The following is a 26,318-nucleotide window of genomic DNA, read 5'->3' on the forward strand; positions in this document are numbered from 1 at the left end:
CGGATTTTCAGTGTAGCTCATTGCCTGTTTTTCAGAATCCAAACCCTGAAAAGGAAAACCCACCTTGTAATGCTCAAGAATTAGAAGAATGTGATGCTTTTCTTGAAGATGGAGCAAGTTTGTGCAGATTTGATGGTGATACCTTGAAAGTCACTCATGTAGTAAGTACTGCAAATTGTTACAGAAATGCTTCAAAACAATTTTTATATGCAAGTTGAACTTTATTGTTACAAAAATCTGAAAACTCTTGAAACCACATAAAATCCATAATATCAAATCACAGTAGCAACAGAAATTGTCAACCCATATGTATTCTTCAATGTAATTTTAATATAAAACCAAGTCTCCCTGTGTTCTAATTTTAAATATATATATACTTTCACAAGTAAGCCATTTGAAATAGCAAACTATCATCAGATTTATATAAGAGAAGGGTCTTTTTCAGTGGCATAAAACTCTTTAGGTTCCTTAGTTTGCATTTTTAGCTAATTTTTCAGATAGCCTGCTAGAAAGTCAACCCTTTTTACTAAGGAACTGGAGCATAGATCACTTTAGGGTACTTCTTTGTCAATCACACTGGAAATAATGGATTGTAGGCCAAATGCTTCTGTAGAAGGCTTGATCTGGGTTGTAAACAACCTTGATTAACAGTAAGTTATGACTTGATTTGGTCCATTGGCTAGAGTGGGAAACAGCAAAATCATATTAAAACATTACAGATTAACACATGATCTTGGGGTTGTTCGATTTTTTTTTTTTTTTTTCCAAGATGTTTCCACTAAGCTTGTAATAAACAATGGTGTTACACCTCATCATTATCTCACGTCACACAAAGTACACATAGGATAACCTGTTGTGTACAGAAAATATCCTAGTTACAGGTTAAGATTTGAATCAGTTCATAATTTTGCATTTCCTCCAAAAAAAGTTCAAGAAGTCTGAAGTCTGTATTTTACCAATCTTGGGGTATTTTTGCTGACTTTTTTTCTTTTAATTTCTCTGTCTTTTTTTATTTGGCAGTACAGATACATATATAAATGTGTGTCTGTCTGTATGTATGTGTGTATACATATATATGCCTGTAGATGCATCTGTGCTGCCAGAGTATAAAAGGTTAAAGTCTGTCATGCTGCACCAAGACAGTGGTCTGTTTTGTGGATACAGTGTGACAGACAGACATCTGTCAGAAGATAAAATATGTTATTGGTAGGACTTATTCCAAATGGATTTTAGCTGTTCAGTGATGCACAAGAGACAACAGGCATAAGTAGAAGCAAGAGGTTCAAACTGGGTGAAAGGGAAAACCTTTACACCATTGTTGTAGCATGGATTGTCTTGCCTAGTGAGTTTTTCCAGACCGGACTGGCTGAAGTTCTGAATAACTTGGCACAAACTCCAGCTTCTCACACTGAAGGGTAAGAAGTTTATACCTCAGAGACGTTTCCTGTATCAGGAGGAACGTGAGATCATGGGATCAAGAAAGGCTGCTGTCTAGTAGGCAGCAGGACATTGTGGAACAAGTCTGAACTCCAGGGTGTTTGTAAGAGCTCTTAAAATGGGTGGCATAAAAGTAATGCAAAGGTTGATGTGTTTAAAGCATTATGGGGAAAGGATGGTTACTGTGGGTAGGAAGTTTTTGTTTCAGCCTCATCTATGTGAGCTTGTGGTTTTGGTCCTTGTTGGAATTCATAGGAACATAAGTATTTTTCACCATACAGGAATATATTTTCACTTTGATTATGTTCTTTCAAGTTGTTTGGGGTTTTTTGGTTAGCATTTTGGAGGTCTGCTCCTTCAGAACTGTCTCATACAGCTTTTCACCCACAACTCCCACAACCATGTTTGACGAAGCGTGTGCTAACCTGAAATGTAGTGGTTATTTGGTTGTGAGTAAATTAAAAATGTTGACATTTCATAATTTTCATATTCTAACTAATCCTTGGTTCAGGACTTACCAGCTTTTACTGCTGAGGGACAGTATTTTCTACTCTGTTGGCACTGCAGGAAATCACCAGATGTGATTAATTAGAATCTTTTCCTAACATCAGAAGTTGTAGGTTAGGATCCGCTATCCTAGAAAACCATTCCTGCACAAAACACATTCCCATTTGCCTGTGTAGTGGATGTAACATTTCTCTAAATATTTTCCCAAGGAAAATATTTCTGTTTGGAATGTGTTAGGTACCTGTGGTGTTGATCAGTGCAATGCAGCATAATGTATTCAAACATTTTGTCAACTAACAAACATAAAGCTGTTGATCATCTAACTTTGGCAGTATGTGTAACATAATCTGCTATTTATGCCTTGAATCAATATTTTGTATTTGTTTTGTTTTCAGATTAATCTTGGAAGTAACCAGTATCTTTTCTCAGTTGTTGTGAATCCCAGAGAAATGCCATGCTTCTGCCTGAGGCATGATGTTGATGCTCTTCTCTGGCAGCCTCACTCTGACCAACCAGAGAACATGTGGGAACACATTGCGACCTTTAATGCTTTAGGTAGGGGATTTAACATCTGTGTTACACACCTTTTTCTGAAACTTTTCTGTCTGAATAGAAGGGCTTCTGCTGAGACTCACTTATTTAGATCTGAATTGAAAGGTATTATAATTCTGTTGATAGCAGCATGGTAGCTTAATTTTAGAAATAAGTGGACATGGAAATAAAATATTTATGCCTTCAGAGGAAAATGAGCCTTTTCAGATCATGTGCAGGATACAAGCGCAGTACTACATAAGTGAACTTGAGTTAGAAACTGAGAAGTACAATCACCACCTTAACAGACACACAGAAATCATCAGGGAAATAGCTGCAGTTCCCTGATGATAAGTGTAGGTGTAGCTATGCTTATGGTAAGATGTTTTAGTAAGTGACATTAAGATTTTTCCTGTCTCATAGTCCCATGTGATAACCATTGCCATGCATTGTTCAATAGAAGTGAAGCAAATAACCTTTGAGAAAGATGGTAAATCACTTTGCAGAGATCGTGTCTCAAGTATCTACAAAAGCGGGAAAGGAAAACAGTCCGAAATAAGTCTGTTTGCTAATAGAATTTTGTAATGAAAGAGGAAAAGGAAGGGGTCTTTCCTTCTGAGTGCATTTTACAGTGTGTTGAAAAGGACCTCATGGGTTTTTTCACTCAGTTCTAAATAGAAGATAAGTTTTAGGTGTCTGTTGAAGATTAGATAGGCTCAGAAACCTTGATTTTTTAAATGTAATTATATACTGGGAGATGAGAATTATTCTGCTTAGACTGCTAATAATGTGCTAAGATGTGTATCTGTGCCTTATGATCCTGCTGAGAAAATGCAAGACCTTGTGAGAGGAGCTAGAGTGGGAAGAGTATCTAGCCTGTACATAGGTGTGTATCAAAAATGCCAGTTAAGATGGTGTACAGGAGAATTGTATATTGGTATTAAGGTGGTTAATGCATACCTTCAGAAACTATTGGATTATGCAATAACAAGATATATATTTTTTGACACTAACTGAATATTGTTTTTTAAGCTAAGCTCGGTTTTGTGTTAGCCAGTTGAAGTGCTGTTGAAACCAATATATTACTTATCCCTTCTACTTGTCTTTTGGCTATGCAGGTTATGTCCAAGCATCAAAGCAAGACAAGAAGTTCATGGCTTGTGCTCCAGATTACTCGTATGCTGCTCTCTGTGAGTGCTTGCGACGAGTTTTCATCTACCGTCAGCCGACTCCGCTGGCCACAGTTCTCTACAACAGGAAGGAAGGAAGACAAGTAGGGCAGGTTGCTAAGCAGCTAGTAGCAACCTTGGAAGCCAATGATCCTATCTTAGGCTTTCAAGCTACAAGTGAGAGATTATTTGTTCTCACAACAAAAACCTTGTTTTTAATAAAGGTGAACTCTGGAAATTAATTATTCAGTATTATGCTGTAGTTTGTGTTAACAATTTGTTATAGAACTGGATAGGTTCAGTACATTTTGCTGAAGTTTAAAATGGGGATGTTTTACAGGGGAATCAACATTTTTCATTACATTTTTTCTGTAAATTAGTGGGAAAGTTTTTCGACTTTGCTGCCACTGAAGTAAGCTTTTTCAGAGCTATGGAAAAATGTCTTCTGCATTGACAGCCTTGTCAAGGCAATTGTCAGAGGCTGCTATTGCATAGGTGAAGAGATTTATGCATTGTTTTTTCCAAATGACCTTGTTTGCCATACTTTTGAGTTTTGAGAATTCACTTCTGTTTTGAAGTGCCACTGTTTACTTATGAAAGAAGTAGTCAGATAAAGAGTTACAGTCATATGATGTGCAAAATACAACATATCATAAAGAAAAAAACATTCCAAATTCCAATACTGTTGACCAAAAAAACCTGATTTGATACTTTGACATTCAGTTGTAATGACTGAAATGTTACTGAAATTAGAGTAATATGTTTCTTATCCAGGTAATTAAGTGGAGCACTTTCATTGTATATGTACATGTTAGATTGTTGGTTTGGGACTTAGTCAAACTTGCAGGGAAAGTTGTTACATTTTAAGAGACACTAGAATAGCTTTAGTAGGTTTTTCCAGAAGCAAAGTAAGGGTCAGCGTATAGCAGGTGATTGCTTATTGAATGGTATTAACCAAGGTCTAGTTATACTCCCTGTTGTGCCATTTTCATTTGACTTTGTACTTCCCCTCAAATGACTAATATACAATGAGAAAATGGCTGACAGAAAAAGCACTAGTATTGCAGCCTGGAATGGGAAACTTGGAAGTGCTGCTTCTGCCTCAGATACCATTGTAAATGCTGTGTTATTACTTAACCATTCTGTCTGTGATGCACTAGTCCAAACATGGTATATTTGCAATGTGAGAGTACTCAGGCCAATGAGGATGCTCTGGTTTACCAAACTGATGTGGTTCATGGAGTTGAGTAGTTGTACCTGAAGATTTTTGTTTATTTTTAAATGGCATTGTCAATGCAGTTAGACCAAAGGGTCAGTTGTGACAGCTCCACCCTGGGTTGAGTGTTTTCATAGTTGGCTTACAGCTCCATGGCAAAGAATGGCTAATACATTGTGCACTGGCAGGAAAGCTGCTGTCAACTGTGGTACCAGAGTACTGAGAGAGACACAAATACAAGTGGCCTTTGGGTTTGCATCTCTCTCTTCCAATATTATTTCAGAACTTTGTAAGAATCTGTTGAGGGGAAAATTAAGTGTTTCTTTATGTGTGATTGTTTTTGGCTCTCCTGTAAATTCTCCAGATTTGTATTGATGAACTGATTAAATAATATGTGAGAATTTAAGAGGGAGACAAGCAGTTGTGGCTTGCAAAAAAACCTCCAAATGCAGGAGCTTTTCAAGGAACCTGATTTTCCTCCTCCTTACAACTGTATTATATTGTATATCCAATATTGAAAAGTTATTCCTTACTCTTACCTGGGTAAATCAAAACAAATGTGATTTGCAAACTTTCTCTTCTCATTCTGTTCTTTTAAAACTGTCTTGAAAATGCTTTTTGAAAAGATTCAGTGAATGTATTACAGTTTCATGACTGTTTTGCATCTAAATTTTTATTGTTGGGCAATAATGTTAAACTAGGTGGTAGAATTCCTGCAAAGGTCCTATAGAAAAGATTTCATGTAGCTTACTACTTTTCAGCATTTATTAACTGCTTTTAGATGTCTATGAATATTACTTATTAACCTGAGATTTAATATTTGGGAACAGAGAGTTAAGAACATGTGATAGTTGAGGAATGAAGGAGTGAAGGATTCATAGGCAACATGCTTTTGTCACCTCGGGTCTATTGCAGGAAGCTTCGATATAGAATTTCAGCTGTTCTTTGTCAGATTCTTCTTGCTGTGTGTTAGCTGTCTGGAAACGTGCTTCTCCTGTCTCCTGCAACAGAGGAAACGAAGTCAAGTAAAATGGTTACCTCTTTGGGGGCTGAATTATAGTATGTAGTAACTAAAACTCACATTGTGCCCAAACATGTGTCTGTTCAAGAGAGTTTCTTCTTCTGGGAAAAAATGAACATAGGGAAAAGGTTCATCCCTTTTTCCATGTTACTCATCTGTTTGCAACCATGGTGTTCTCAGAAAGGATGTGTCAAATAGTCTCTTACTTTGCTTTCTATGAGAGTTAAGGATATTTTATTATTTAAAAGATTTGTTGCCTTGAGGAACCTGGCATGCTGCTGCACAGCAAGCTACTATGCACCTAGGTCAGGGCAATCCCAAGCACCAAAGCAGGCTGGACAGAGAATGGATTGAGAGCAGGCCCAGAGGCAGGATTTGGGGGTGTTGGTGGATGAGAGGCTGGATATGACCCAGCAGTGTGTAACTGCAGCCCAAAAGGCCACCTGGTTTGTGGGCTACATCGTAGGTGGGCATCAGGTCAAGGGAGGCAATTCTGTCTCTTGACTCTGCACTCATGAGACCTCACCTGGAGTGGGGACTTGACCAGCTCTGGAGACCCCAACATAAGAAAGACACGGACTTGCTGGAACAAGTCCAGAGGGAGGGACACAACAATGACCAGAGCGCTGGAGCACCTCCCCTATGAGGACAGGCTGTTCAGCCTGGAGAAGGATCCAGGGAGTCCTTAGAGCACTTTCCAGTACCTGAAATGGGCCTACAAGAGAGATGGAGAGGGATTTTTCACAAGGACATGTAGTGAGACAGCAAGGGGTGATGGCTTTAAACAGAGTAGATTTAGATTAGATATTGAAAGAAATTCTTTACTGTGAGAGTGGTGAGACACTGTTGCCCAGAGGTTGCCCAGAGAAACTGTGGATTGCCCCATCCCTGGAAGTGTTCCACAGTAGGCTTGATGAGGCTTTGAACAACCTGGTCTAGTGGAACGTGTCCCGGCCTGTGGCACAGGGGTTGGAACTAGATGATCTTGAAGGTCCCTTCCAACCCAAACGGTTCTATGATTCTATGAGAATAAAATGACTGCAGCCACCAGGAGGTACTCCCTATCAGCATTTCCATTTTGTGTTCATTTAATTTTAAGTCTTATTTATTCTGCATATCTTATGTAGGCTTATAGAAAGTATAGAATGTGGAGATTTAAAAGAGATGGTTTTCTGAGAACCATGCTTCATCTTTTCTAGGATTTTATTTCTTGAAATCTTACAGTACTTCCCAAGAGGTCCCAATCACAGTCTGTTTACAGGATTTCTGAGAAAGTATTTGGCTATTACAGACTTGCATTATTTTTTTTTTAGCATTCTTTTTCAGTGTTTTCCTTGGCTGCGTGTCTGGAATGCATCATGTATTCTTCTACAAGTTTAAATAAATGGAAAAAAATGTTAAATTTATTAATAAAGAGTTTTAAATATTATTTTAAAGATTTATGTTAATTTCAAATGTGCATCCTTCCTATGCTGCTGAAATAAAATAGAAAAATAGAAATAAGGAATTCCTTAAAATAAGATTCAAGGAGCTTTTTGTTTGGGCTAAGTTCTACCGGGTGCCTGTGCTGCAAGGCCATGGCTGTTGCCTAGATGTGCACTACCTCACTCCTCATCATCTCTGTGAAATTCCCTGTACAGTCTTGTTAATGTTCCATATCTGCCAACATATGAATTTATGGAGGTAGTTACTGGAGGGGGTTGATAAGTATTCAGTTGCATTCTTGTGCTGAAGTGCACATTGCATCCTCTTATCCTGTGTCTTTGTTGTGTACAAGACCTAAATGATCTGGGCAAAGCCTTCTAGATGGAAGAAGGAGAGATCTCCAATTCCTTCCTCTCCCCTGTACCTCAACCCAGGGATGCTTTTTTGCAGAACAGTGAAGGAGAATAAGGATTTGGTCTTTATGTATGTCCTGTGTCAGAAAGTGGCTCTTAATGAAACAGCAAGCCCTGTGAGAGTAGCAGGTAAGGTTGAGGCTTATGTTTTATTTCACCTTGATCTGCTTTGTTTCAATAATGGAACACTAGATCTTATTAATTTCCTTTCCTTCTGTCAATTTATACTTTCTATTCTCATTATTCAGATTAGATGAACTTGAAGCCTGCAGTCAGTCACACATTCGCATGTAATAACTATTTTGGTTTAAAATTCTGTGCTGCCAGTCCTATGTACCATTTGTAACAGCTTCTGGAAATCTTGTATGATTTGTTTCCTCTTCTCCCCATGCAGGACATTTTCATTCGTGCTATGGATGAAGATCAGCAAGGTCAAAAGGCGACTTAACTGCAGTCTTTGAGATAGAAACCAAGCCTTGTGGTCAAAACTATTGCAGTAATTTCAGACTCCGGTTTAGTCTGTTTTGCTTGGAAAAGTATTTACTGGAATAATTTTTTTTCCTTTAAAAGATGTTTGAGCTGCTTCTGAAAAAAATGTGGATTTTTTTCACGAAGATACTTAGCACAAAGTGGTCACTGGGTATCAATTAAAGTATATGATAGATTTAGTTAGCAGTTTCAGATGCAGACCTGGAAAATACTTGTCATAATCTTTACTGAGATAATGCTCTAGGCAAAATACCCTTTATAAACCATTCCAGTGGGGATTTGCAATCTGCTTGGCCCTTGCAAGGAATCGTCAAGAGCAACACAGGAAAGTAAATTTTTAAAAATCCTTTTAGACTGTCACTTTTATTGTGCTATGATGAATATATGTATATCTACTAGTGTAATCTACTAATGCATTTCTTAATGTATTGGTTACGTTCTGAATGTGCAAGAGTTGTGTGTGTGTGTATGTTTGTATTTTCATCTACATCTGTATACACACACTCAGGTACATATTTATACTGCCTCAAAGTACTGGGGAGGGGAGTGTGGCTTCTGGAGAGAAGACTCTTAACATCACTGACAGCAAAGCACAGATCCTTTATTAACCTGTTTGTGAGTCTGTCTGTTGTGAAACTTAAGTAAAAATACTTTGGTGTATGCTAAAACATTGATCTATACTTGGAATAAGTTCTTGAAGAAATGCTGATTATTAATTCAAAAGCACTTGGAATTTGCATTGCAATGGTTTTGATTTATCTCTTTTACTGTTTTTAAGTTTTCCTGTGCATGTTGGTCCATATCAAAGTGCAAACACCTGTAAGCCTGACATAAATGTGTTGTAATGTCATGATAACTGCTTTATGTGAAAGCATCAGTCATGAATCCTGTGGCATTTTTCCTCTGCTAAGGATTAAATATGAGATATCTCAGTATTGCATTATCCCCGACTTAAACAGCTCAGAGGCCAAGGATTGAGTAGATGCCTCAAGTTGGCAGAAATTATGCAGAAGTAATAAGTATTTATTTTTATCAAAACAAGTGATGTTTAGCAGGAAAAGAAATAAGACCCACTGAATGCTAATTCAGTCACTTCAGCACTGAAATTGCAGCTGATTGGCCTTTAATGATTTTCCTCTTTGAAGCTATTCATTCTCCCTGTTCCATGTGTCTCCTCTAATAAATATAGAGTACCTTATGGTAATTTAAGGTTGGACAACTTATGGAAACTTTCTAAATAACTGGATTAGACTTGCACATGGGCGAATTCTAAAATATAGGCATGATGTGTGATGGATACATCTAGTCATAAAGAGACCAGGAACTTAGGCTCTTGGTCTAATCAAGGGCTGGTGACCGTCTAAAGTGCAAAGACATTTTTATGAGCCGCAATGTCAGATTCTAAAAAGAGTAAAACTGGAATCTGTGCAGAATCATCATAGAATGGTTTGGATTAGAAGGGACCTTAAGGATCATCTAGTTACAACCCTCCTGCCATGGGCAGGGACACCTTTCATTAGACTGTGCTACTCAAAGCCACATCCAAACATGGTCTTGAATGCTTCCAGGGGTGGGGTATTCACACCTTTTCTGAACAACTTGTTCCAGTGTCTCACAGTAGAGAATTTCTTCTAATCTAATCTAAACCTACTCTCTTTCAGTTTAAAGTTCTTATCCCTTGTCCTATCACTACATGCCCTTGTAAGAATCCCTCTCCAGCTTTCTGGTAGGAAGGTGGTGTAAGGTCCTGCTTGGAGCCTTCTCTTCTCCAGGCTGAACAACCCCAACGCTTGACTGTCTTCACAGGAGAATAAACATGCTTAGACAAGAGAAAATATGCACAGGCTCCCTTTTAAATTTATATTCTCCTAGGAATATATGCAATACTCCATTCAAAGTGCTTGGATCAAGTAGAGACTGCAGTATCTGCTTTGGGAGGAAACAACACACAGTAGATTCTTGGAGATATATTTCTATATTAAATGTGATTTATACCACAACAAATCAGTTATGTGTTTTTGACTTCAAGTTGATGAATGTTTGCAATTACTGAATTCCCACAACTCAAATTTTCTAGTGGAATTATTTACAGACCTGTAGGTAAACACATAAGAACATTAATTCAGAACAAGATCATTAGCACTTCTCATTAGTATTTAATTTTCAGTTGGTTACTTAATTTTTACTACGTGAACAAAATTTCTTGAAGCCTGTAAGAATTAGTTCACTTTTCAGTTCCTGAGTGCTAGTGACTAAGAAAGCAGAGCTTTGCTTCCTAAATACCAGCAGTGGTTAAAGGCATTAAGGCCAGAGAGGACAGGGGAGTACTTCATGGTGATTTAAAAGCATCCTGTTAAAAGCAACTTGCCAATGCAAAGGGAGTGCAGTTGCTTAAATCCTACCACTTTTAGAAGTTTCCTGAGTTTAGCAGCCCTCATTTTGGATCTGTATCACATCTGTGCTACTGGAGCTCGTGTGATGTGTTTGAACTGCTATTGAGCAGTTAGCTCATGGGATCAGATTAGAGCTGGTCCAAAAGAAACTCTAATGCAATACAAACATCAGGTCCTCAGGAGCCTCTGTTTAGAGCCCAGTCTATAGCATAAACTGAATACCTGCCTCCCAATGAAGATAAATGAGTCTTGCAAAGGACTCAGAATTGAAAAGTACCCCACAAGTACCAAGCATTGATGACAAAAAATACTGAGTCCTCCACTACTCTCATATTTACTGTCACTGAAGCAGGTGCACTTGGGAATCTGAGACACACAGCCACTGTTTCAGAGACATCCTTCCCCAGCTCTGATTGCTTTGAAAAGCTAAACTTCCACTGACAGAAAACAAATCCTAATTCAAAGCCTCGATACTTATGGGGCTCTTTGGTTCTTCCTCTCTAGCTTGACAGAGGATTCAAGCTGTTAATACTTAAATATTTTGCAAATTAGGCCCTGAGTATCTCATTTTTCACAGGAAAACATTCCATTTTAATTATCCAGCTGAACATGAAAGCATGTCTAGCTCTAAGCAGCCAGGCAGTTTGCAGCTCTGATTAGCCACCCAAACACAAGTATTTTGCAGCTTTGATTACTCATCCAGTTAGGAAGAGTTTCTAGTTCTAATACAGAAAGATGATATTTGCAGCAAACTTAAGACAAAAATTTGACTTGAAAACAACAGATGAAGGTTTATTTCCTCTTCTCAACAGACCTTTTATGCTCTGGCACATTTGGTGATACATCATAGAGGATTAAATATATTGGTTGCATGGCAGAGAAAGCTGCAACAGTTTTTGCTGTAGGAGATTGATCTGCTGAGGATGAATTTGTTATAGGAAATCTCACCATAATGCTAAAAGTTCTAGAAACAACATCAGAAATTCTAGTTGGCATTCAGTACTGCTGAGACCTGCCTCCATTAAGGTTCTTCAAAATTTCAGATTCAGTTAATGAGGTTTTTGTTTAGAGCACAGGTTAGACTCTGCCTATTCAACACAGGCCTCTGCTGTTCTGAGGGAGGATCTGGGATCTGACCTGGAGCTCCGTGACTGCTCCAGGGTGGTTTGGAATCCCTCACATCACCTCCTGTGTCCTTTGCAAATACTGTAAATGAGACAGGTACCTTCCCTGCTTTGTACTAGTCATGTCCCTATGGTACTCTTCTCTTTTACCTACAGCAAAATACAATATGCCTCTTGCTCAGGGAGTTCAGGATCAGTGAGGGTACCTTTTCTGAATCTGCACTTTCATCCTAGATGAGGCTACTAAGCCAGATGACACTTTGGTGTCTCTGCTGCATGGTTCCATGCACTGGAATAAGCTTATCATCTGTAGATGACTGTAAATCACCACAGCTGGGAAAAGTTCAAATACCTTGAGAGGAGGGGATAGGCAGAAAAGAACCAAACAAATGTCATGCATAGTATGCAAGACTTAATATAGCTTTGTTGCATCCTCAGGACTTGCAGTACCAGAAGGATACTGTTTAAAATTAATTATATGCTTGTTTTAATAATCATATTTCTTTTTCAGTCTATTTATAAACAATTTACTTCACAAAGCATTAACATTAACTTACAGGACTGAGCAACTCACAGTTCTTCACCCACAACAGCTTTCAGCAAGCACTGAAACTCCTGCACAGAATCAGATCTGAAACAAAACACCTTTTTCTCAGTGCAACCAGGAGGTGTAATTAGCATCTAAAGGCTAGGGTGAAGCATATGATATCCCCTTCCTCGGTATGGTCACAGAACTACTGCAAGTACTCAACAGCTATCCACATTTATATAGACTTGACTTTATGTTGTTACTCACTGAGAGTTATTCTCTGGTAGCAAGTAATGCCTTTAGGTGCTGAGGCTAAAACCATCTACTACCAAGTCTAATATTCACTCCTTAGCTACAACCATGTAGCTGTCTGGGAGAATTCACCCCTGCACTGCAAGTATAGGATACAATGTCACAGATGTTAATAAGAGCTCTAAATTTTCAATTTATTTTGATATTTTACAGTTTTGAGACACTAAAATGTGTTGAAGAAAGCAATTTCTGAACTATACAGGTGTTTTGCTTAGAGTGTATCTGCTGTTTATCTATTGTGAAAGATGGAAACAGCCTGTGTCTAATCTAGGATTCTCCTTGGCCAGTCCTCATGCTGAGCTACTAAAGAAGAAGTGGGAGCAGAAGGGAGCGAAAGGGAGCTGGAAGAGGTGCATGTTGTGATGGACACTGGTATCTTTAGGGTCTTGGGGAGCTAGGTCCAGAGACTTGTCTCCTCAGTTTGCAAGTTCTGAACCATGTTCTTGATATAAAATTCATCTTAAAAAAATAAATTTATCGAGCTTCACTCCCCAGTTTCATGTGGCATTATTAAAGGAGACATAGTGTTGTGCAATCTTACTGTTTACCTTGTTCCAACACTTTGAATTTCTGAAACTACTCATCCTGAAAGGCAAATTCTGTGCAACACAAACTTTTCACTGCTTTCTTTCATTTCTGCTACCAGCTGGATCAACTGTAGGAATGATTGCTCTATGCATAAGTAATTAATACTGTATCTTTCAACCAACTTCTGAAACTTAAAAATCTCAAACCAATTTTTGACCTATTTCTGTTTATTGATGGGATTGATGGTAACAGATGTAGAAGCAGAAGGTGTTTTTGCCTTGCCCCTCCATTCCTGAGCAGCAAAACATGACTCTAATATTCAATTAATTTTAACTAATTTTCAATTAATTTTTTCTACAAAAAGGACTAGAAAAAATGACATTCTGAAGACTGGAGCAATGATGGATTAATTTGATACAGCTCCTAGTGAAGCTGACAGGGAATGATTCATGTGGCATCCTCTCTTCATGTCACAAAATTGGGTTTTAAACCCCATAGTCATTCTGTAAAAGATGGCACAGTAACTCACAGTGGTTTATAATTTAATGAAAGAGAAAATTTCCCCCTTTCACTCACAGTACATTTTTCTCTTTTACAGACTTGTAACCTGGGGAAAATAAGCAGCAGTGTAGCTGTACTGATGATCAGCACTTCTATTACTCATTTCCCAAAGGAGTTTTCCAAACTTCAAGTACTCAAACCTCATAAAGACAGAGTCCTTGTTAATGCAAAGCACCTGTTGTTTAGCCATATGCTTTGCAATTTGTACTTTAGCCTCTTCCAGTCATGTTATTGGAGGTGCAACAATTAAACCACTGAATAAAATAAGTTGAAAAGAACCCAGGGCAATAATAAATGCTCTACACACCCTCTTTAAGTAGTGGAAACCTTCCTGAAAAATGAATGAATAAACTGGGGAAAATTTTCTGTTGGAAATATTCCAAAGGCACTAAGAAGATTGGAGATTTAATCTGCAAAAAGTTGCATTCAAATACATCTGCCTTATTTGGCACCACGACAATTCCTCAGGAGGTTGATTTCCTCAGTCTTTGCACAGACAGGGCTCCCCTCACTTCCCCTCCACGGGGACCTGTGCCAGTGCCTCAGTAGCAGCCTCTGTCCTGTGGCATTGGTCTGAGGGGCATGGGCAACCACTCCTTGTGCTGGCAGCTCCAATCTGAGGCTGAGGGTGGATGCAGCAAGCTGCCTGTGTATCTGGTTATAGATTTGTTGTGCCTTCATCATGGGCACAACCTCAGCCTCTTTCTTCCTCTGCTGTGGCAATAAGTCCAGCCAAGATCAGGAGCTTCTCAGAGACTGTGATAACCAGATTATAAAACATCAGAGCAGCACTCAGAAATAAAGACATTTTGCATGGGTGTTCCCATAAAGGCTCACTGATTCTTACAACTGTAGTGGTAGAGAGCACAGATTGCAGGATAATTCCCCCACAATGTCCTTACTGATGCCAAAATCAAGAGGGTAGAATCTCTCCTGAAACTGAGGCATACCATTTACCAGAGACATGTACCTGTCAAGTGTAAGCCTTGAACAAAATCAGTCTCTTAAAATAGCAGCTCCACAAAGAGGATGTTCTGGAGAGCAGCAGGGACACTTGGCTTGTGGGGACTTGTGCTGGGGTTTATGTGCCCTAAGACTTTCACTATTTTGTTTTATTGAACAAAAAACCCCAAGGGAAATCAGAAATCAAACTTCAACTCCCTCTCAGCCACAAACCATCAAACTGGATTTGCAGCTTGAACAGAACAGTTAGGGATAACAAACAGCCTAGACCAAAAGGGAAAGGATGTATGAGATAGAATCCTTTGGGGGGAAAATAAAAAATAAATCCTTCTGAACAGACTAGAGAGAAAAACATCTTAACTCAGAAGTCTGGAGATTGAATCCATGCTGCAGAGCTCAGAGATTACCTGTTGTTCATTTGTCTTGCAGATGTTGATGTGGGTGGATTACACTCACTGAAATAAACTCAGGCTTTAGCCATTAGCCTTACAAGACATATGTTAGAAATTGGCATCCAGCTGCCTCACTGATGGCAGCTGTCCTACATATCCAGTGTGCTCACTTGGGTTTACTGAGGGATATCCCTTCAAAGAGTGTCTTTTGGGTATTGAAATAGAGGGAATTAGAGAATTTATTTCCCATTTGAGATATTTTTCGATGCAGTCTTTGATTCCCCACTGTGCATCTAATAAGCTCTTGTAGGTTTGCTGCTTCTGGCACAGTCTTAGAGATTAGATTTCAAAAATACCTACAGAAGTCCAGCTATTTTGCTGAAATCATAATCAGAAACACCTGACTTTGGACAGCTCTCATAAAGTGGGAACAGAAAATTCATTCCAGGGTCTTCTCTTACTGTGATACCCAGACCGAGATCAGTGTTTAGGATTCTATCAGGCTTGAGAAGTTTGCCTTGTCTTATTATTGGGATAAGGGAAGAAAATACCCCTCCCCACTACAGATTTAGTCTTACCTTTTATCAAAAGACAGAGTTCATCTGTTATTTGCTATAGGCATCTGATGAATGGTGCTGCCATTTCTGGTAACATCACAGCTCCTCTTGTATCCAGGTGCACTGCAGTGTACTCATGGCATGGGAGAGTGAGAGGAAGGCAGAGCATAGAGAATGCAGAGAGCGAAAGTGCTGTCCCTGTGTGGGCAGTGGTGATGCTTCTTTGTGCAGTGAGGGGTCTCAGGAAGGAGTCATGATCTCGAGAGCTGATGTGCATGGTCAGGATGGAGCTGTGCTGTGCTTTCCTTGGTAGGAAACAGAGCACCAGTGGTAGGCTTTATGTGGCAGAGGCAGTTGCTGTAGTTGTGAGCTCACCCTACAGGGTGGAAAGGGAAGGGGATTAATCTCGCTGAAATGAGAGTGCTTATATATGATTTCTTGTTGAAAAATAAATTTGTAAGTAATTAGCCAATGCTGTTCTCAAAAGCTTCTAAGCACATGGAGGTCACCAAGCATACACTTGTGTTTCAGGAATTTGTTGGTAGAAAGAATTTTAATAGCACTTCAGCACAAACTTGGAATCTTTGAGAAAGGCACTTGCAAAGCCCAGTGACATAATTGCCATTTACCCCTTCTATAGTGCTTTTTAACTATGTTCAGTTGGTCTTCTTTCTTTGTATTGTACTGCTCATTTCTCTTGTCCTTTTATTAGTTTCTGCTAACAGCACAATCTGCAACCAGTATAAAACACTTGTGCAGATTATAATTCCATATTGTAGTAAAGTTTATTTTCCTATTCCTGTTTATAATAGAAAAATAATATTTTTCTAAGGACAAGTAATATTTTATTAGTCTACTACTATAATTCAAGAAACGAGACAAACTTTATAGTACACAAGTCCAATTTGGGATCTGGATGCAAAGGACAAAATTTCTGTCAGAGAACAAAACTACTGCTTTAACTTCATTACAGAGATTGGGTAGAAACCTTTAGAGAAGAGGAGTCACAAATAATAATAATGAAGTCATTTAGTTACCATGAGGTAGAGTGGCTGTGCCTTTGCTAACACTCAGACTAGACCACCATCTGCTTGCTCTCTTTGGGCCCAACAGGCACCGCATGGTCTGTGTCTGTACCATATAAAGAGGGTGGCAATACCCACAGTTCTTATTTGGAATATTGCCAGGCCAGGCTAACACCCATCGTTTTTGTTTGAGAGTGTTAGCTGCCAGGGGCTAGACATGATCCAGAGGCTGCACAACAGCTTAACAGTGTCAGTGGCAGCAGAACAGTGCCCAGGCTGACCTGCCACTTAATTCATTGCTATTCACTACATGCTATTATAACCTGCAGAATAGTATTCCTTAACAACAAAATATTTATTTTAAGAAGTCCAAATAGAAGTAGCCTATTGAACTTCACTCTGACATTCCTGAATGTCATATCACTGGGGATAAGAAACTAGAGTTTGTAATTTAGAAAAATGCAATCTTACTATCTGAGCTCACTCCATGGTCCCTTATGTTTTCTAGTACATCAGACACAGCATCCCTTTCAAGGATCATGTCACATCCTATTTTAGTGTAAAAGCAACAGCCTCTGAAGTTTCTTTGAAGTGCAACTTGTTACTAGACATGGTCTCTAAAAAATTAGACTAACCTATTCTCACTGCAGTAGAGACAAGTCCATCTGCCTCTCCCACACATCCACTGTGTCCTCTTGTAGTGTTGCTTACGCTTTTAATTGCTGTTCTGCATAAACAGAGTAGGCTCCAGTATTACATTCTAAAATGCCATGTTTCCATTATAAAGAGACAATTTTTAAAGAAGCCTCCTCACATCAGAGTGACCTTTTCCCATTTCATTTCTAAGTGTGTATCCTATGCACTGAATAACTCACTGACCCTTTGCAATTTCTGCTCGTTGGCCTGAATGACTGTCTGAACACAGTACTGCCTGCCTTTCAAGATACCCTCAATCTTTCCATAATTTCCTTCTAAATGTGCTTGCTGTATTTCAGATAAAAATCAGTGGCATATGAGACAGATCTGTTATCCCAATTTGCCACCTGTATTTTTCCCAGACACTTGGAGCTGCCTCATATTATAATTGGTTTTCTTTCATATAGTTATTGTCCAGAACTTGAAAGCAAAACCTACTTGTGAACAAAAGGGATTTGTTTCATTGTTACAGGACCTCTTTCTGCTGTGGAGCTGGCAGGAGATTCATCATTACATTCGGAAATTGCTGTAAACTGAAGGTATGCCCATCACAGACAGAGATCTTACACCTCACAAATGGTCCTTGTCAGATGGGGGCCATTTATTTTAGACTCTACCTGTTTTCTGTATTCCATTTTATTGGAAGCTATGACTTAAGTGAAGCTTTTGAGTGAAAGTCTTCTATTATAATCTTATTTTCATTATTTCCTGTTTGGATATATCCAAGCTATGGGATATAAATTGTTGTTAACAATGAGAAGGAGCATTCATCTACTCTTTACACAATACAACTTTATGAGATTGTTACTATTTTCCATGGTTTCTTGCATTCTGTCTGTTTGTCCCATGCTTGGGCCCTGGCAGACCAAGAGCTTTTCTCCTCTGCCTGTTTGGATCTGAAACGTGCAGAGCAGAAATACCTCACTGCCCGATGGATACCACACACAGATCTCTCTCAGCACAGATGCAGCTTTGCTTTCTTGTAATTTTTCCCCACTGAAATGAAGCATTGAAGGAGACTACAAATGCCAGCATAAGCACGAGAAGGGCTGAGGAATTCTGATGAAAGAAGAATGCTCCATCAGGCAGGTGTCATCTGTGGAGGTCAGTGCTGGGCCTCTGTGTTTCTGCAGAGTGCTGGGTGTTGTATTATATCACAGTATTGTTTTTGGAAACAGCATCCAGAAGTGAGTGTAAGCATGTGTATTTCAGGAGGGAAACTCAACAAGGTGTAGGCTAAGACTTAGAGTTCCACATGACTGAAGGATGCCAAGACCTTTGGAACCTCACCCTGCTGCTGAGCACTACCTCCCCAGCTGTTAGCAGTCCAGCACTCTCAGCTGATAGCAGGATGTGCCCAATGAGGTGCTGTGCTTAGCTCTATACACTAACTCATCAATAAAAGCATATGTATTATAAACTTCATAAAAAGTCTCAAAACAATTAGAAAAGCAACCTCTTTCACATGCCATAAAAGACAGAGAAATGCAATATACTGTAGAGGAAAAGGACAATTATACATCTTCACCAAATAAAATGTTGATACAATCTAGAGCTCTTAGGGAAAGCTCAAAGAGTGAGGTTTGTAGGGAAGAACTTAAGCTTGACTTGACAACATCTCTGGGACTTCTGCTCCAGTGTTTGACCACACTCACAGTAAAAGTTTTTTTCCTAATGTTTAAGTGCAATTTGCTGTATTTCAATTTGTGCCCATTGCCCCTTGCACTGGCACTGAGCACCACTGCAAAGAGCCTTGGAGCTTTTCTCTCATCAGGTATCTATATGTGCTGGTAAGATCCCCCTGAGCCTGCCCTTCTCCAGATTGAACAATACCAGCTCTCTCAGCCTCTCCTCCTATGACAGATACTCCAGTTCCTTCATTGTCTCTGTGGATCTGCACTGGACTCACCCCAGTAAGTCCATGTTTCTTGCCTCCTGAGTGGCCCAGCACTGGCCACAGTACCCCAGATATATCTCACCAGGGCTGAGCAGAGGGTGAAATCTGGTGGCAGTGCTCTGTTTAGTGCAGCCCAGGAGGTTCATGGCCATCTTTGCTGCAAGAGCTTATTGCTGCCTCATGGTCAACCCATTCACCAGGATCCACAGTGCCTCATATCTGCAGAGCTGCTCTCCAGCAGGTCAGCCCTCACCATATACTAATGTATGGGCTTATCCAGCCCCATGTAGACAACTTGAGTACAAATGAGAAGATTAAGAAACCTACCTAGGATTCACCAAAGTCAACAAGATCTGGCTGGAGATGAGCCCTCTGTCGTTATTACTAGTGATAGAGCATTTTCTGAAGAAATGGGAGACATGCATTTGGCTTTAGTCTAGCCTCTAGGGAATTCAGCCTTTGTATATCTGCTGATCCCCAGGAGACAGTTTCCTGTGCATTACCTAGAGGAAAATCAGAGCAGACCAAGTAACTCCCATGTAACTGGGGCTGGATCCAAGCACAAGTGGCTGACTTCACCAGAAAAGCAAGGCAGTAGCCATCGAGTATGGAAATCAGCTGTGCTAACTGTAAGTGACTAAAGAACAAAATGGACTCTGGTCTCTGCCCCTGCTCCTAAGATGTGGCTTTCTTCTCCTTATATTTGGGTTTTTTTTTTGTTTTGTTTAATGTTGTCCAATGCCAAATGCATAAATAATCCTGTAGAAGGGGCAAAGATTCACATGAATCCCCTCCCATTTAAGCACAGTAACAACAGCTAGACTACTGGCAAACTGATCTTCCTTCATGAAACAAAGCTTGCTTTATTGGGATGCTCATTCCCTTACAGATGACAAAGGATGTTGTTACATTATCTGTCCATTGCCAAGGACAACAGGACAAAAAGTATGTATTCAAGTGCTTGCAAAATAATTACAATTGCAGGATAATTATCTTGCTCAACATTTTATTAGAGTAGCAACAAAAATCCATCACAAATTAGTCTCCACAGTGACATGCAACAAAGAATTACAAAATGCTTTGTTTGAATAATTGTTCTACATTTATCAGTAGTATATTTCTCTAAACAATTTCACAATCATTATAATAAACAAATCTATAAACCACATCCAGTGACAGAATGAAATCAGAATTCTCTGGGTAGGTGAAGAAGAAATTCCTTCTAAACCAGTCACTCTTACATAGTTTATGGGAATTCAAATTTCCAGGAATCAGCTCCAAAATTAAGAAAATCTGGAGTCCAAATCACTCTGTCTGGGCCAATTCACTGGCATTCACTGTATCACTCTATTGCAGTAGTAATGAAAGAATCAGGAGAAAAACAACTTATTGCAAAGAACAGAACAGTAAAGAAACAATTCTGTCTGGACAAAAGATAACAAAATACTGAAAGATCATTTTCAAATTTCACTGCAGTTTGTAGTAAGCAAAACAACTGTGCACACACATAGTGGACAAATAAATAAGCACATGCCACATCGTTGAAAGAACAATTTAGTTTCACATATTCTTGAAATAATATGTTGTTTCCATGGTGACAGTTTGGTTGTGTCTTTTTTTTAAAAAAATAGCCATTTAAAAAACAACCAAGACAAATCTGTCTACTTCCAAAGGCCAAGTGGCTTATCTGAGCCTTCAATGTGTAGCTGGGAAGTTACAGCAGCAGCTCCTGAAGTACGATCACTCCTTCAGCCCATTGTTAATTGTGGATAATTGTGGATAATTGATTTTGAAGGGATGCCAGTGAGAGCTTTATCACTTGACTTGTGCCATTCACTTCTACCAGAGCAACATAAATCCCTTCACAATACATTGGAGCTGCTTTGATATATCCTTAACTCTAACCTCAAAGAGGTCACTTGATAACTCGAACCAAAGTGTGTTTCAAATACACCTGAGCTTTCTCAGCTGCACAATTTACCAACACTAAAGCTGCTGAAATCTCAGTATTTCACAGAGGAAGCAGCATAGCTCCAGAAGCCAGATGCTACAGTAGCATCTCTTCTGTTACATTCTGGGTAATGTTCCAAATAAAAGTGCAATAAGAATGTAATCTCTTACATCAAAGGCTCTAAAGAAGGATATAGGCAGGGATTTCAATATTGCTACCAATCAGATAATTCTTTCAAACTACATGTTGCAAAGGAATTTGCTATCCCCCAAATAAGTATACAAAGATAAACATATCTATTACTGCAGGCAGTAGTTGACATCCAGTCACCTTCACTTCTAGCAATAAAGCTTGATATAGTTATCAATAAATTTAAAACCACAAAAATTTTTAAGTAAATACATGCTCACATATCTAATTTACAACATCTACGTACAAAAAAGAAGGTTGATTGCTGCAATAAACAGAAGGGCAAACACAGAAATAGATTTAAAATCACATTAACATGCTATCTAACTGAGTTTTGTAGTGTTAGCTGTGGGAATCAGTATAAAATTAGCATGGATCTCATAATTAACATCTATAAAGACAGAGTCACATTACATTGCGAGTTAAAATCAGACCTTAACTGAATATGCAATTTTAAATATTGCATTTTTGCACACAATTTTGCAAGCATAATCATTTCTGTTTGCTCAAATAAATACAGAAAGAAATAATTCCATTGCATTTGTTATTCCAAGTGATGGTGCATAACAAATCACCTACATAGATTTTAGCCCTTGATGAAACCTCACTAAGAATATGAGCTTAAATACTTCACCTGAGCATCTGAAAAAAAAATAAATAAAAAACTATGGAACAGAGGAACAGATGCTGAGTAAGCAGAAAGTTACTTTTTTAAGCAAAAAGCCAAATAAAGAGGAGAATTGACTTCTGATATTGTCAGTCTATAAAAGCTGTATTTCAGTCTGTGCTCTGAAAAGGGCTGAGATAAAAGTGTAAGTTTTTCTTACTGTTATTACACTAATACTGAGCTCAGTTCTTACCCAGCCAGTTGAGCTCCTCACTGAGAAGAGCCAGGTTTCCATGGAGTGTACTCTGCCTGCTGCTAGTCCTGCACATCTGCTTGCTTTGAAACTGAGAAGAGGAACTAGTTCTACCAGCTCTCTGGAAAGCAGGGCCTGCTCTGCAAGCACTGGATAGTTCCTGTCTGAAAACAGCATGTGAAGAGCAAAAGGATTTCCAGGTACCAGCTCCACTGGTGGCCACCTCCTCACCCTCTCCTCCAGCTCAGACGTGGGCATTGGCTCTCATCAGCTGCAAGTGGTGCTGGCTCACAGACACAAAGGCTTTGCTCAGTCAGGTGCAGGAACTTGATTTTACTTTGAGTTTGTCTCTTAGTTAAGCAAACATAAATTCCTGTGTAAGGTTACCAGATAATTTAGTTTCTCTGTGATAGATGCTTTGGAGGAGATGTTACACAGGCTGTGGTACCTCTCCTTGACTTCCACTTGTGATGACAAACAGTAGCTTTAAGCAAGTTTGAGCTATAAAATGCCATAAAACTCTGTAATTTAACATCAATTTCTTACAAAGGAAAGGTTTGTTCAAAGCGTCTGTTGCAGCTATAGAATTGTATTTATGAGATATAATTGCTAGGTACTAACTTGAGAATACATTGGTATCCTTCCCTCTGACTCCTGGACCCCAGCCAACTTGGCTGTCATTTTAGTTCTTCCTTATTATTCTAGAAGTAGTCTGGATATCTCCCTTTCAGTCATGTGGGTGTAAAGATGCCATGGCAATGGAGCATCTGCACAGAAACAGACCCCACTCCATGTGCCTGGTGGCATGAGCTGCTCAGGCAGACAAGCTGGCAAGCCTCAGCCCCCCATAAATAAAGAAGAGCCTCAATGTGGAGGATTTGGGAAAGTTTGCGTCATGGCCTGCATGGGTTCCACTGCTGGCTGTGCTCCAGCCAAAGCTCTGCCAGCTCCTGGAAGTCTGTCACACCTGTACTTCTGGTTAAAACCTCCTGCTGTTGGTCTCTTCCATGCCCTACCATTACTGTGCCAAGCTAGAAAGTGCCTGTGTAACTGCAATGTTAAAACAGGAGCAAACAGAACAGGATACAGACTGTCCACAGAATCACAGGATGTGTAAGGTTAGAAAGGATCACAGTGGGTGATCTGGTCCAACCTCCCTGCTCAAGCAGGGTTATCCTAGAGCACATTGCACAGGATTGCATCCAGATGGTTCTTCAGTATCTCCAGTGAGGGAGACTCCACATCCTCTCCAGGCAATCTGTTTGCTTCCTAGTTGCCAGCAGAGAATGTCGAATGGAGTCTTTTGGATGCAGCAGACACAGGTTCATGGGTCTAACACTTAAATCTGAGGCCTCTCAGGGTATTTTTAGTTCTCTTGAAGTTTGCAAATATGGCTGAATGTAAGTGAAATTGGCTTGGAGAAGTGGCCATGCATGCAAAGGACTACAGCCTTACAATGCTGGAGAGGCTACCTCTTTCATCACACACTGGATAGGTTTTTTATGGCTTTTTAAATGTCATGTACAAAAGCTGTGCAAAATGTTCATAACAAACAAAAATACGCAGACACCTTTCTGAGTTTCTGTTGCTGCTGCACAGAAGTGTGAATATACAATTCTAGCAAGAACAAAGCCAAACCAATATTCTGTGTTTTGTCTGCAGCTACATCAGACAGACTGTGGCCCCAGGCTGCTTATCACATGTACTCGTGTAGGAAGAGCATAGAAGCAACTATGATAGCAAGTGAAAAGTCATGGTGACTTCTCACAACACTTCAAGTTCTAAAGTATTGCAATAGAAAACCTCTGAGACAAAAAAATTTAAAAGTGTCATTTTTCATTGAATTTTCCTCTTTTTCCTGGACATTATCTATATTGAAGCTACAAACTCCCTGTAGCACTCTTAGACACAATTGCTATTGAACCAAGATAAAAGGAACTGGTAAAAGCCTGTACAATAGTCTTCAATACCTGTCAAGTTCCAACAGGATTCAGGAGTGCCTAAGACTTACTTTTAAAGTGGTACATCTATAAACTAGATTGCTGAAAAAAAAAATGATATTTTAAAAGCTTCATACTGACTTTTAAATTTGTTTATTCTCTGATGCAAATTCTTTGAATGGTCTTCCTATTTCATGCTGCTCAAAGTAAAAAAAATAAACCAAAGCAAGGCAAGATTTTGTGCTCTTTGCAGATACCTGTTTATTGAAGTATGCTATGATGCCCACAATTAGATTTGCACTGATTTGGGATGAAGAGGTCACTCTCAGGTACTCACTGCTATTGGCAGCAGTTCTAGCTGCTGTTGGACAGGTCCCACTAGTGCTGCCTAGTGCAGCCACACAGGAAGGCAGCTTACCTCCTCACCTCTCACCTTCACTGGTAGTATCATCCACTGCTCTGCTCTGTGTCCGTGGAGGTGTCCTGGGCAGCCTTGCTTTTTCTGAGAACACAGACCACCCTTTGCTGAGTTAATGAGACGAAGGATTAGAGTATTCCACTGAAGCCAGCTCACCTGCCTAAAACAATGCCATGTTGCTTCCCTCAGTTAGCTTCAGTAGTTCATTCCCCAAGAGGCTCTTTTTCTTCTAGGGCACAGTGTGTAGAGATATATGGTAACTCCTGCAATTCTGTGAGCAGAATTGTCTTTATGTTTCATTCTGGTTGGTGGGAACAGGGCATCCAAAAATCTTATATGGTTGTGTACAACAGAATAAGGTGGGCCTCAGGCCTGAAAATGAGGAGAGAAGAAGCAAACTGAGAAAAAAATATTTTTCATTTTCATATCATCTGCAAAAGCAAATAAAATTAAGCCTCTCTGTGGATCATCTATATTTGTAAGATCTTAAATGTATGGGTTTACAAACAGCATTTAAGTAGCACTGTGTAAAAAAGCATCATGAAGAGAGTAACATGCATCATCATGTAGAAGAGAGCTGGGCTAGAGAGATGTGCTACACACAGGGGTGCTGCAGGGAACATGGAAATGGACAGGACTTTCAGAACTCTCAGGACCAGAGTGCTGGTGTACAGGAGACACATGTCTTCTCTTAGCACCAGCTGCATGGTGGCACTGGGCTCATTAACCCCCAGCCAGAGCCAGGGAGTGAGGCACAAGAAAATGCCTCATTGCCTCCCTGAAGGCAACCAGAGCATGCCAGGAAGAATCACTAAGCTCAGACACCCATGCCACCCTCCTGCCAGATGTGTACTTAAGGCACTGTGCCCAAACACCACTCTGATGCTTCACTATTGCCCTCTGCTCCTCAGAAAATAAGGCTTAACCTATGCATTTCTCTTCATCCTTCCTCAAGCTGCATATCCTCCAAGTCTCACCATGCTTGGCACAGGCACTTTGAAAACATTACTTTCCAGAGCCAGACAGTTCTCCCTCCCAGCCATGGCCTATTTGGTGGTGCAATGACTGTCATCACCAGCCTTTCCAGAACGGTAGCCCAGCACTGCCCTGTGCACAGCAACATGCTCTGCTGCATGAGGACTCCACACCAAACACTGAAATATATTATTACCTCAGATGACAAACACGTATCACCAAGGGACATCTTTGCAGAGGACAGGTAGGTATTTGTGACAGTAATATCTTCTAGCTCAGTGCTGAAATGATCAGACTCTTTGATGACATTATAATTTAGGGCCATGCTGTAACTGGCTGGTTTCTTCTCCTGTTTCTGCTGGTAGTTGCAGAGTTTCCTGAAGGCTGCTCTGAATTTCTGAGACATGAGATTGTAAATTACAGGATTGATGGCACTATTTAAATAAATACAGATTCTGCAAAATAGCAGGAACCAGTTTTCTTGGAAGGGTCTGGAGAGAAAGGAATTGACCACAACCAGTGTGCGGTAGGGCATCCATAGGAATGCAAATAGGATCACAACCACGGCCAACATCTTGGTAACCTGGGGAACACAGAGGGAGAAAGAAAAGGGACAGAAGGTTAGTACTCACCTTGGAATGAACACATACATTCCTACATCTTGAGGGCCAAAACAAAATCATGGACAGACCCTTCAGTAGGAATTTATGATGAATATTTGATTCAGAAAGGTTTTCTGCAGTAAGAAGGACAAAAATAATCGACTCCAAATTCTTCATAGTTTTTGTTAAATCACTCTT

At 39.6% G+C, this 26,318-nt stretch overlaps 1 protein-coding gene across 1 annotated transcript; it reads left to right on the forward strand.

The window, feature by feature from the left end:
* Nucleotides 1–40: 40 nt before the first annotated feature.
* On the forward strand, nucleotides 41–3,989 carry LOC103808826 (nudC domain-containing protein 1-like). Its single transcript, XM_009081631.1, has 3 exons — nucleotides 41–161; nucleotides 2,340–2,499; nucleotides 3,594–3,989. Exons 2-3 carry the CDS (start codon nucleotides 2,394–2,396, stop codon nucleotides 3,884–3,886), a joined length of 399 nt encoding a protein of 132 aa, XP_009079879.1. The 5' UTR covers nucleotides 41–161; nucleotides 2,340–2,393; the 3' UTR covers nucleotides 3,887–3,989.
* Nucleotides 3,990–26,318: the final 22,329 nt, after the last annotated feature.

Source organism: Acanthisitta chloris, unplaced genomic scaffold, assembly GCF_000695815.1.
Source record: "Acanthisitta chloris isolate BGI_N310 unplaced genomic scaffold, ASM69581v1 scaffold17439, whole genome shotgun sequence".
Taxonomy (NCBI): Eukaryota; Metazoa; Chordata; class Aves; order Passeriformes; family Acanthisittidae; genus Acanthisitta; species Acanthisitta chloris.